General features: G+C 36.8%; 1 protein-coding gene across 2 annotated transcripts in view; it reads left to right on the top strand.

The window, feature by feature from the left end:
• Positions 1 to 12,815, top strand: part of LOC144053366 (voltage-dependent calcium channel subunit alpha-2/delta-1) — a 91,396-nt gene that overhangs the window by 51,264 nt on the left and 27,317 nt on the right. The window contains exons 11-23 of one of the 2 annotated variants that reach the window (XM_077567755.1): positions 2,674 to 2,832; positions 5,470 to 5,574; positions 5,970 to 6,048; positions 6,123 to 6,172; positions 6,272 to 6,361; positions 7,546 to 7,620; positions 7,710 to 7,790; positions 7,905 to 7,979; positions 8,705 to 8,764; positions 10,606 to 10,677; positions 11,037 to 11,108; positions 11,186 to 11,247; positions 12,246 to 12,322. In XM_077567755.1, coding sequence (XP_077423881.1) covers positions 2,674 to 2,832; positions 5,470 to 5,574; positions 5,970 to 6,048; positions 6,123 to 6,172; positions 6,272 to 6,361; positions 7,546 to 7,620; positions 7,710 to 7,790; positions 7,905 to 7,979; positions 8,705 to 8,764; positions 10,606 to 10,677; positions 11,037 to 11,108; positions 11,186 to 11,247; positions 12,246 to 12,322 — 1,057 coding nt within the window. The remainder of the gene's footprint in view (positions 1 to 2,673; positions 2,833 to 5,469; positions 5,575 to 5,969; positions 6,049 to 6,122; positions 6,173 to 6,271; positions 6,362 to 7,545; positions 7,621 to 7,709; positions 7,791 to 7,904; positions 7,980 to 8,704; positions 8,765 to 10,605; positions 10,678 to 11,036; positions 11,109 to 11,185; positions 11,248 to 12,245; positions 12,323 to 12,815) is intronic. The other variant, XM_077567756.1, reaches the window with a different exon arrangement.

The raw sequence follows: 12,815 nt of genomic DNA, 5'->3' as shown, positions 1-12,815 counted from the left end.
AAGACACACCGACTGCGGAACGGACGCGGAGTATCCCCTTCGCAAGAAATAGAAAGCATTTGAGTCTGCGTCTCAATTCTCACCAGCTGCAGTGCGGTGCGGAACGGATTTCTTTTTTTTTTTCAAAATTCATGAAGCTGAAGAAATTACACGAGGCAGACAGGAAGTCAGGCATTCACATCCGGTATATTTCAAAATAAAACCGCTTGCGAACTCGTGTTTTTTGTTTGTTTTGTTGTTGTTGTTTTTTTTTTGGGGGGGGGGGAGGGGTGTTAGCTAAAATAGCATGACATTAGTCGAACATTTAAAAGACAAAAAACAAGCTCAGAATAAATTAATCATTCAATTAATTAGAAGTCCCAGAAATAATGTCCAAAAAGCATATCAGTGTGACAACAGGCAAGTGTGGCTATTGTTTACCAATAGGACTCTATATTCACGTTTTTTATCGCGTGAACTCAACTCTACAGTGCGAACCACCGAGATCTTGTGGTCTGGCGGGTGCAGATTTCCGGACACGGACAGCTCATGCGGTGTGAATTGCAGTCCGTGCGGATCCCGTACGGAAAACGCACCGCGTCCGTTCCGCAGTCAGTGTGAATTGGAGCGTAACGGTGCACTCTGAAGGGATGTTCTGATGACAACTGCCACTTAAGTTTCGATAATTATTCTAAATTGTTGGTTACACCTTAGTAGTGCCTGGGGAAGATTGATTGCAAGAGACTGGGCAAGGAAACAGCAGAAGCGTTATGTAATCAATTGCATGGATGTGCTAAGGCATTCGCAACTTGTTCAAAGAAACGAGAAACGGCTTTTTTGATGTGCACAATGATGGGACTAAACAAATTAAAGAGGAAAATTAGCCCTCTGGTAACAGAAACAAATGTGCTTAATATGTTAGACGTGCTAAAAAAAAATCACTCCAAAAACAACACATAATGATACAAATTTAGTAATGCTTATTAATGCAATATAGTAATTCTGGAAGTGTTGTACACGGGCTCCCTCAAGTGATAGACAAAGAATCGCTGAATTAAATGTTCAAACTGCGCATGAGTTACATTGCCTTAACCTTTGCATTAAATCCAGAATGATGCATTGTTTTAGTACAGTTCGTTATATTTAACTTTTAAATCCAATACGTTGGCATTTAATCTTTTATAACTGTTTGTTTTCCGTTTCAAGCCTGAGAGGCCAGTGATGATTGCCTTTGCATTAAATATAAAACTCACCACCCACTCCTGACAGCAGAATCACCATCTGTGTAAACATGACTTAGCTCATGACATGAACTAATTTCTTTCTGCAAACTATGACACACCCTCCCAATTTCCTCGTATTCCCTATTCACACACACTTTACTGCTCCTCGTCCTCCATTTAATGGATTATATGACAACACGGGCCATTATGCACACCTCTGTTGTGTTTGAGTACGTATATTTGCTGTCTTCTTGATTTAGTGTTTTTTTTTTTTTTTACTCATTGTGATGGTGGCCTTTCAGTCAAATAGAGATGTGTTTGTCTGTTATTGTCAAAGTAGACGCTGCTTCAAGGCTGGCCATTGGACGGACAGACACGCACACACAAACACACACACACACGAGTGTTTGCAGAAACACAGAAAAACCCTGATGATTTGAGATTTGACATTGGAATACAATTAATGCTATCCAATGCATCCCCCCCCCCCCCCCCCCCCCCCCCGTCGTTAAAGTTGGACCAAGTTGGAATGCTCTGATTTATTTATTTATTTTTAAGAAATGAAGCCATAATGTTTACCAAAAGACACATTTTGTCACAATGGTGAATGTAAATATTAGGACTTTGTCTTTCACTAAGATAAGGTTGTAATATTATGATATTAAAGTTTAATGAGGGAACAAAGTCCTATTCTAACAAGCAAGCTATACTGAATTCTACTGAATCAAATGCTTTTAAAAAAAAATTAAAAATAATTTAGAACCTTTCTTATTGTCAGTATAAATAGTAAATTTTCCAAAATAAAATAAGAATGTGATACATTAACAAGTGAACTGGGATGCCGACTCCCTCTAGTGGTATGCAAAAGCATTACTGAATTAAATGTTTCAAATGTGCGTAATGCTACAGTGGATTGTTTTATGTACTTTTTAAAAAGTGATGCAATATAACTATAATTTTACCGACTCGCAAGGTACGGCTCACTGTTTCCTGAGGGCCTCCCACGTGAACGACTGATGCCGAGGAGCTTGAACTGCGTGTGCATGGAAATGGCTTCCTCACCTTTTTGCTCCACAATAAGCAAAACAAAAACAAGACTTTGTTGCTGCATAACCTTGTTCTTATATACTGTAGCTGGCTCCGATCTTGTTGCCATGGGTACCAAGTCATGGCGCTTCAAGAATGTGAAGCAATTAGCGGGGCTTGATGAATGTGTCTGTTTTTCCACTGGCTCCTAACAACCAAGGCCAGGTGGGAGTGAAGCGTGTGTACATGCGTGTGTGAGCGTGTGTGTATGTTTGTGCGTGCCACGCAGTATTTCATTTACATATATGTTGCACATGTGATAAAGTATTCCAAATTGCCTCAAGCCAAACTGCCACATACCACCAAGCGTTTCACTCTAATTACGACAGCGTGTCTTCGGGGTCTGCGTAGTGTAATTTATTAAGCGCTGGCTTTTGTTTCCCAGTTCAACACCATGGTGAAGAAGACTGCATGCTTCGACCATCTGGTTCAAGCCAACGTGAGAAACAAGAAGCTGCTGAAGGATGCCGTGCAAAACATCACGGCCAAGGGCATCACCAACTACACCAAGGGATTCGAATTTGCATTTGAGCAGCTCGCTGCGGTGAGCACCTCCTTTCAACGTTTTATTTTTGGTCATTTGAATATTTTTTTTTCAGTTCAATTAGTTTTTCTGTTTGGGAATATTTATTTCATTTCTATTTGTTTTTCTTTTCAGTCAGCTTTTTCATATCAGAGCAGTAAACTTTGGAGCTCTATTCCCATAGATATAAAGTACGGGTGTGCCCAAAAAATCGATTCTCATAAGAATCGTGATTTTCCTTTAGTACGATTCAGAATCGATTTTAAATGTCCAAAAATCGATTTTGTTTAAATTATTTTATACTGTCTTGCCTTTGTCTGCGTGTGCCTTTATTTGGAGCGCTGTTCATGTTTAGCCACTGAGGGGCAGTGTGGTTCCACGCAGGCTAATACACTGTTAAGTGTAGCCACATTAGAGAGTAGAAGGAAAAAGTCACGATCAAGTTATTCCAAAAAAATTTTAGGTTTTTTTTAGCGTTGAGCCGTTCTTTTGAGTGATAAAAATGACGCAAGTACTGCGCTAATTAGCATTAGTGAGTCAGACTGGAGTAGATCATTACAATTCTTGCACATCTATAGATTGAAGCAAAAATCATTGTCAATCAAATCAATTTGAATCAAAAATCGAATCTAATCGAATAGCAGACCCCAAAATCAGAATCGTATCATGAGATATTCAAAGATTCCCACCCCTAAAATAAAGGCTATCTGTGAGTTTAAAACATTTACCTCCCAACTTAAAAGTCGGTTGAAAATGAATCAAAACTGTGCCCATATGTAGTGAATGAATGAGGGGAGCGAATGATCGATCAACAGGCCCGATTACACTCTATTATTATACTGGATTTTATTATTTTTAAGTGGTGGAATTCTTTTAATCCATTGTAGATTGTGAATCAATTGTAAAAAGCTCAACAAGGGACGGGTGAGTTGTAAATTTACATCTGCTAAACACTTTTTGCTCAACATCAGCTGTAAGCTTTGTTAGTAACTATGTTTGCGTTGGCCATATCAAATAAACTACTAAAATGAAATCAAATCAGTCTATTACACACAACTAGGGATGGGCGAGTGCCAATAGCCGGTATTGTTCTTGGGCTTTTGCCGGACTTATTTTAAGGTATTGTGGACTCACGGAGGTTGCCGATAGTAGCCTCAATTACTAAAGGAAAAAAGAAATAATCTAACATTGAGTCCTCCTCCGTAGTAGTTGGTGCTATAATGCGGCCGTTTGACACATCCGCGAATCATCGTCTACGTCAGAAAGAAAGGTCTTTGTTCACAATTTTTTTGTCATTGTGTTGAACGAAATTTTAGATATCTTTATCTTATTTATTCTCTTTTTTAATACAAATACATTTAATAGGATTGTGTTTGTCTTGGAGCCTATTCCAGCTGTCTTTGGTCAAGGGTGCACCCTGACTGGTTTCCAGCCATTCGCAGCCATTAATTTCAAACACAAAGTTAATTTTAAAGTTATTATACATCCATCCATCGTGTTTCAACACTGCTTATCTTGTTCAGAGTGCTGGAGCCTAACCCAGTCAACGTTGGGCGCAAGGCGGACTCTACCTTGAACTGGTTGCCACTTGCCAGTCAATCGCAGGATATTACATAAAAAAAAAAAAAGTTTAATTACTTTCCTTTAATTTATTAAATACACAAAGCTTTTATTTAGTTGACTTTAACTGCTTTTATTTTTCATACAAGTGAATATGTGTAGTGATTCTTTAATTCCTCATAGTATTGTAATATGACATTTATTTTTTTGTCTTATTTTGTTTTTTGAATATTGTTATTGAATATGTGTTTTGTATGTATGAACAATAAATAGTGATTTGTTTTATTTAATGTAATTTAATTTAAATTATGCATGTATATAAAAAATCTTTTTATTTAATTACCCATTATTATTATTATTTACTGTAATACTTTTTTTATTCAAAATACAATCAAGTAGTACGTTTTATTTCAGTTTAATTTACAGTTTATTTAATTTTTTATGCATTTTGATTTTTTTTTAAATCACTATTAAATGAACAAAAAAAATCAATGAATGACATTGTTTTCAGTACATCTTGCGTCAAACATTTTATTTTTTAATTTTACTTGATTTTCCTAATTTTGAAGCTCTTTTTGATTACATCATCATCATCATTATTATTATTATAATTATTATTATTACTATCTATTAATTTATTTATTTTAAGAAAACTGATGAATGACATTAGTATGTGTTTTTGGGTTCATCTTGAATTTAACATTTTCTATTCTTTTTTAACTGATTTCATTTCATTAACCTAACTAATGACATTTAGGCTACATGTGCATTTGTATTCATTGTTTTTGCAATTAATGCTATACATACAGTGTTACTAAAGCATGAACGAGTTGGTGAAAGACAGCTTTAGTAATGTTCTGCTATTTGCTGCCATCTGCTGGATCTATCTGCTACTTCTGCTAGAATATATATACTGTATATATTTTTTGATTTTGTTAAGGCGTATCAACATGTGGTTTGGATTCAGCATTATATTTAATACATCACTCAAAATTGTAATTAACTATGTAATATCAAATGAAAAAAAAAATATTATGACTGAACACAGCGTAGACCAAAGTCTAATAATAATCTTCATGTTTTTGTGTGCGTTAACAGACAAATATAAGCAGAGCAAACTGTAATAAGATCATCATGCTGTTTACTGATGGAGGAGAAGAGCGAGCGCGGTCCATCCTGGAGAAATACAACGCAGACAAAAAAGTTGGTCTCACACAATAACGTATAATTGCTTGCAATCACAATGTGTTTATAGTCTTGGGGCTATCCCAGAATCAGGAAGATATTTTCATTCACACAGCAAAATATTTAATATGACATGAAGTATCGCATATAACATATATGGTTTATTACTTCTTTTTTTTTTAACAACAAATGGCCTTAAGAGCAATTAGTTTGATGATGTCACTTCTGCTAAGTGCTTTGTTTTCAATTCTTCTATACACATTTTGAGTAAGAACTAAAAAGATTGTGTGTATGTTGAGATACAACTTCAGAGCATAATGACTACTATTTAAATAAATATATACTGAGGCATGTTCTGCTCAGAGAACCATGCGAAGGACACCTGAGTTAAAAAGGACATTTTAATGTTGTAGGTGAGGATCTTCACTTTCTCTGTGGGACAACACAACTACGACAAAGGACCCATTCAGTGGATGGCCTGCTCCAACAAAGGTGCAGCGCATTCACACGTTGTCTGCAATATGCCATCATATTATCCATTTCTTGGTTTTGTTTACATACTCCAGGTTACTTCTATGAGATCCCCTCAATTGGAGCCATAAGAATCAACACACAGGTCATTTTATTAAATGCTTGATAACATTATCAGCATCTATTTCCAGACATGACTCAGTAGCTTCTTGTTTGTTTGGGGGTTTTTTGGGGTCTAATTTAGGAGTACCTGGATGTTCTGGGCAGACCCATGGTTCTGGCAGACAAGCAGGCCAAACAAGTGCAGTGGACCAACGTGTACCTCGATGCACTGGTGAGTGGTGGGAAACTTGAAACTGTGGTCACATCTTCTGTGGGGTGCCAGTACAAATGTAGTTATCGCGGCAACCACAGTTTGGTTTTTGCCACAGGTGCTTCTAATCAACAGGTGGAGACAAGCTTGTTTACCTACCAGTTGAGTAGAAGCACCTGTGGCGAAAGCCTGCAAAAACTGAAATCTTAAGTAAAATATAATTTCTTAAATTTAACCTAAATTTGCTTATTTTGATTTGATAAGTTGTTTTTACTTAAAATGAAATTGTCAGGCAAAATTATTGTGCTTATTTTAAGATACGTATTACTTAATTATCTTATTTGATCAAGCAGTCTGGGCATTGAGTGATAACAGCCAGTTTTAAGTACTGTGAGTATTAAAACAAGAATTTCCCACATTTTAAGATAACTAATCAACATCAAAGACCCTGAACTAGGGTTTCATAAATTTTCTTATTTTAAGATTTTGCATAATCTAGTAATAAGATAAATGGAAAAAAAATACAAGTATGATAAGAGTATATAATATGATAATAAGATAATAATATATAATAATAATAATAATATATATAATAATAATAATAAGATAATATGAGTGCAATATTGTTAATTTCGTTATATCAACTGAGCAAATTTTTCAGTTTGGTGGTCTAGTGGTAGGTGCCTACCCTCGGACTTGAAAGTTGTCGGTTCAATTCCTGGCTGTGTCATGACAAAGAAAATGGGACCTGTTACCTTGACACTCAGGCTAAGTTATCCAAGCGTAAAAAAAATACTCATGTATTTATGAAAATTGTTGTATTTATTACAGCTTGAAAAAAGTCAACATGACTTGTTTTTAGTCTGAAAATGCTATTTTCAAGACCGCAGTGGTTGAAATGGGCCTAGTATTATTTTCTTATTTTTCAAAATCTTACAGGTAAATTAAAGTAACATTTTCTTGTTCTGTTGGCAGACAATTTTGCTTATTTGAAGTAATAATTTTCTTATTTTACTATATTTTTTTCTTAACATTTCTACAGTCCTATTTGCAGTGTATGACAGGATTTTTACTTTCTGGACCTGCATTCCCCAAGCCTGTTGATGGGTGGGCAGGCACTCCAGAGACCTAACTATTTGTAGGCTAAAACATTAAAATGTAAATTTATGGTATTATAGACCTTGTTGTGTTTGTGCCTTACTCAGGAACTCGGTCTGGTCATTACTGGGACTCTTCCCGTCTTCAATAAGACCAAAACCAAAGACGACAGGAACAGCGAGGTGCGGTGAAGTTGACACATGATTACAGATGTACAGGAGTCAACGGTATAGAGACCAGCTGATGTATTTCAATTATTTCTGTCTCTCAGTATCAAAATCAGCTCATTCTCGGAGTGATGGGCATCGATGTGTCACTGAATGACATCAAGAAGCTGACGCCACGTTTCACGGTCAGTCAAACTTCTTTTTTTTTTTTAGATTGCATGAAAGCTGGCGTATGTACGAATATTTCATGGTAACTTGCTTATTTGTAAATTTGCCCTTTGCTATGTTGTCTGCATTAGATTGGTCCAAATGGATACTACTTTGCCATTGATCCAAACGGCTATGTCTTGTTGCATCCCAATCTCCAGCCAAAGGTAGGCGTCACAAGATTACACTGTACAGTTAAGGTTAGCTTCAGCTGGATATTTGACTTTGGTCTGAAGCTAACCATTAGCTCAAATTAATGTTTTGCAACAATGTTCTTGAGATTAGCTTTGCGTTCATGTTTTGTAGAAAAAAATAGACAAATAATACAGTTAATGTTTGCTTTAGTTGTATAGCAAACATTTAACTAGAACTAACCTTAACCTTGTGATTGTATTGTGTTCTCCACATAGCATGGTTAAGGTTACAGGTATAATGCAATACACAACATTTTAACCTTGTGTTAGGTTATTAGCTGCTAATCTGATGTCTGCATTCACGTTTACTAAAATGAAAATACCCACATTGATCAGTTACAGTTAGCTGAAGCTCACCTGAACTTATAGCAACATTAAGTACCTAAGTAAGGTTAGCTTTAGTTGTAAATTGGCTAAAGATTCATTTTAACCTCCCAATGCAATGTTGTAAGTTAAAATAAGTTTTAGAGTTAAGGTAAGGCTAAGATCTCTCACAACTTTTTTGACAGATACTTAGGAAAGAAAACTAGTTATTCAATTCATGAAGGTAAATGTTTTATTGGCTTTCAGCAGAGGAATAACATTACAAGATCAGTACCAGTACCAGACTATTTTTTTAATGCCACTCCTGTATTTTTACAACCCCACCTACCACTATGAAAGCTATTTTATAAAACACTTTATCATGATTTTCCCAGAAAAGGATCCATAACAGGAATCTAAGGGTCTATAATAAATATGCTGTCACTTTTCACGAGGTGAGCTCTACCAGGGTTTTGTACATAAAAGTAGTCAGTTTAGTAGCCATAGATAGTATGTACATATTTTGCAGCAGTTTACTTTTTAGAATACCCTAGTTAGCATTAGCGTTGTGATTCGATATGTTATTCCCAGTGTCACTTTCTAGGATGGCGTTATTATAGACAATTGGGGTAAAGTAAGTCCCTTCAATGTGTAAAATAAATATATCTCCTGTTTCCAACATATGATCGAGTTATTGTAAAAACAAAAAAAACAAAAAGTTATGTCTTCCTCTCTTCCTTTGAATTCTTTTCATTAACCATTTTAGTTCTTTTCATATCCTTTCCTGTCTTCCTTGAATATGTTTGATGTCTTATTCCGTCTCATGCATCATTGCTTGCCCTTGATCATTTATTCTTTTTTTCCCCTTCTCTTATTTTCATGCTGAGATGCCTCATCTTTCATTGCACTATTTTTTTCTTTTACTTACCGCCAAATGTAAGGAACTCATGCAATTTCAATGTGTCATTGAATATTTTACACACTTCTTAACTGTGCGTTTAATGTGATGTAAGTGTACTGCTTAATATTTTTTTCAGCATAGTAATGTCCCTTCAACCCATTGGCACTGTCTCATCTGGCACATATGCGGGAACTAGAATAGCACCGTCATTCTGCTCACATTTCATTTGATACCACCATAAAACTACACCGATGTGTTTTATTTTAAACATGGCACATTACAGGGTGTCCCAAAAGTCTCCATGCCCTTATTTTGTTTTATTTCGTTTTAGGTGACATTCGTATTTTATGCCGTCAACATTTGACAGCATAGGCTTCGCAGGTTTTTTAAGTGTACCATTCCCTTGCTAAATTGCTAGCCAATTGAAATTGAAACATCACTGCAAAATTAAAAGAGGATCTGTTGTTGACAAACCACAGAGCGGAAAGCTTGCGATACCACCGCTAATGAAAACATCAAACTTCTAAAGCCAGGGAATGTCAGTCTAGAGGGCTGCACTGGAACTCAACATTACCAAGCTCAATTCATCAGATGCTTCAGAGAGTGACAAACCTTTACTCGTACCAACTTCATGTTGTTTAAGCAGAAGATTATCACATAGGTCTCAAACTCCGGTCCTCGAGGTCGACAGTCCTGCCATGTTTTAGAGGTTTCCATGCTCCTACACATCTGATTCAAAGGATCAGCTCATCAACCCTTCTTCGATGTCAATTAGATGCTGATGTCCTCACATCAGTCCAAATAAGACCTGAAAAAAATGAGAAAAAATGCAGTGTAGGCTATTGTGACTTTTGAGACATCCTGTTGTAAGGGCCCAGTGTTACTTTTAATCAAATATGACTCAAATGATTTTTACTTTTTTTTAGATGCTGCATATAGTGGACTCATTGGGTACTGACCCAGACTTCAAAACAACAAGCTATCTGATTTGCGCGCTTATGTTGCACTCACATTGACCGATATCCGATATGTACCGGATTTTGGTTCACATGTGGAAGAGGTGTGATTTTGATCTGAAGATATATATTCATATTTTTTTCCCTCAGTATTTGCTGCCATGACATATATAGTGTAATAGAGATGCAGTATAGACATTTGAAACTCTCATTGTCCAAATAATTGTGGACCTAACTGCAGACACATGGATTGTATTCATTCCATCGGGCACTAACTAATTATAAACAAAAAAAGTTGGGGAAACAAATAAATTAATTTCGACCAAACAACTTAAAATTAGGACCATGAGTTTTATTATTCAGTTGCACAATAAAAATGCCACCACCCAAATATTTCCCAACATCGTGCAGGGTATTTAAAAATATATATTTCTTGTAGAATCCTAAATTCCAGGAGCCGGTTACTCTCGACTTCCTGGATGCCGAGCTGGAGAATGACATTAAAGTGGAGGTACTGTTTACGGCACTCGTATTGTTGTATTAAGGGTACTGTCCGATGGATTTGTTTTGGCCTGTCCAGACGTTTCAGGGCGGAGAAGTTTTCCTCCAACCAAGCTGCGGAGGTAAGCTACTATCAGTGGCATATGCAAATTTGGCTGTGCAAACCCCCACTCCTGATTGGTGGACTGGTCTCATGCTCGTTACTGGTTGGCCGCTTTCCTCGACTTCCTCAAGCGTCAGTTTTGAATGTTGCGTTTACAAAATGCAACAGAAATCCATCGGACAGTACTTTTAAAAGTGGAGCTGTACTGTGACGTGGGTCTAAAGGCACCAGGAAGTAACTGAAATAGTGCACCTGTCACCCTCCAGATCAGGAAAATGATGATTGATGGTGAGACGGGTGAGCGCACTATTCAGACCCTGGTGAAAACTCAGGATGAGGTCAGAGACTTTGGTTTTAAATTACAAAAAAACGTTATGCAGCTAGATTACAGTTTGATATGTGTATCATCTTGCAGAGATATATTGATAGAGGAGTAAGAACATACACTTGGGCACCAGTCAATGGAACCGATTACAGGTGAGTCATCTGAGCTCTCGTGAAGATCTTATGCAATTGCGCTACTTAAGCCTATCCACTGACAACTCATCATTGAGTGGTCACTCAATCATGAAGGGTACTAAGTCACAAGGGCTGACCATAGATTCTAATGTCAGGCTCCAGAGGCCTACAGTAGAGTGGAACACCTTGTGGTTAACAAATATCCGGTTCGTAAACAATTTGCTTAACGAACAAAATTTTCTAAGCAATATTACCTCGGTTAATGCGCTATATTTTTGGTTCATATATACTAAATGCATTACTGTTTAGGGAAAAAAAGTAGGAAGAACAGTGAACACCCACTAATCATGGGAGTATGGACTGTGTCCCGCTGCAAATACCGAACATCAAAAGTAATTGCCACCCTACATTCAGCAAAATGAATTTCTTTATCATGTCTTTATTATTTAATCAAATGAATATCCACATCATAATAGTGTGCACTGTATACTAGACTAGATTCACTGATGGCTGGACAGTCAAACAGACAGACAAATAGATAAAGTAAAAACATATTAGACCACTTTGTCTTTTCCAATTTCTTGTTCATTTTTAGAAAAGAGAACATGGAAGACCTAACATCACAGTTTTAATTGAGGTACGTTATCAAGAATAACAGAAAAAATGGCGAGATAGCCACTTTAAAAATCAACTGTCATGAGGTACTATTTTGGTTGTCATCATTATTTTTAGTCATGCCAGCCATTAAAAAGGAACAAGAAACTGAAGAAGCAAAAGTGTTCTAATAATTTATTCAATGACTGTATGTCGAGTAAAAATATTACAGTAAAAATACAGAAAAAATGACAGAATACAGACAGACACCGAATTTGAGTTGACAGATCACATCATCAAAAACATCAACCAAATCAACAATAACCTCATCGTTGTCTTCATCATCATCATCATCATCATCATCATCATCAACAACATGCTTCTTCCTAACCAACAAATGTTCATGTGCCTTTCCTGTGCAGCCTGGCTCTGGTTCTGCCGAAATACAGCGAGCACTTCATTCAAGCCAAACTGGGCGATGACATCAAGCAAGCAATGTGTGAGTGCAACACCATCCATCATCAAGCAAACTGCGCTTTTATTTCCTTTTATTGACCCTCCACGAGCAACTCCCTGACAAATTTCTCATTGGGTCACCACTTTTGCCTCCCAGCTGAAACCGCAGGCCGCTCCTTGTGTGCCGCATCCCCGCCGAGCTTTTTCGTTTGTAGTGGAACCCGTTGGTCAGCGGCCATGCACTCCCATGCATAGTCAAACACATGAAACCCTTGTTAGTGACCTAGCCTGAGTGCTGAATTTCCTTTGATCCTCCCTAAACTTTTTGCTTCCCTCCTTTCTTTTGTTCTAACTTGCTTTTAGGCTTTTGGCTTCTATTGTATCTCTTTCGCCTCCCTGCGCTTACCTTTTCCATCTGGCGTAATCAGTTTGGATAAAAACTATGCAGCAACAATTCTAACATGCATTATTTACACCAGTGGTTCCTTAATTAGGGTCTGCAAGCCATAGGTTGAGGGTCTGCAAAATGTTTTTTT

This window comes from Vanacampus margaritifer, chromosome 6 (genome assembly GCF_051991255.1).
Source record: "Vanacampus margaritifer isolate UIUO_Vmar chromosome 6, RoL_Vmar_1.0, whole genome shotgun sequence".
NCBI classification, from domain to species: Eukaryota; Metazoa; Chordata; class Actinopteri; order Syngnathiformes; family Syngnathidae; genus Vanacampus; species Vanacampus margaritifer.
This window is presented reverse-complemented; position numbering and strand designations above follow the sequence as displayed.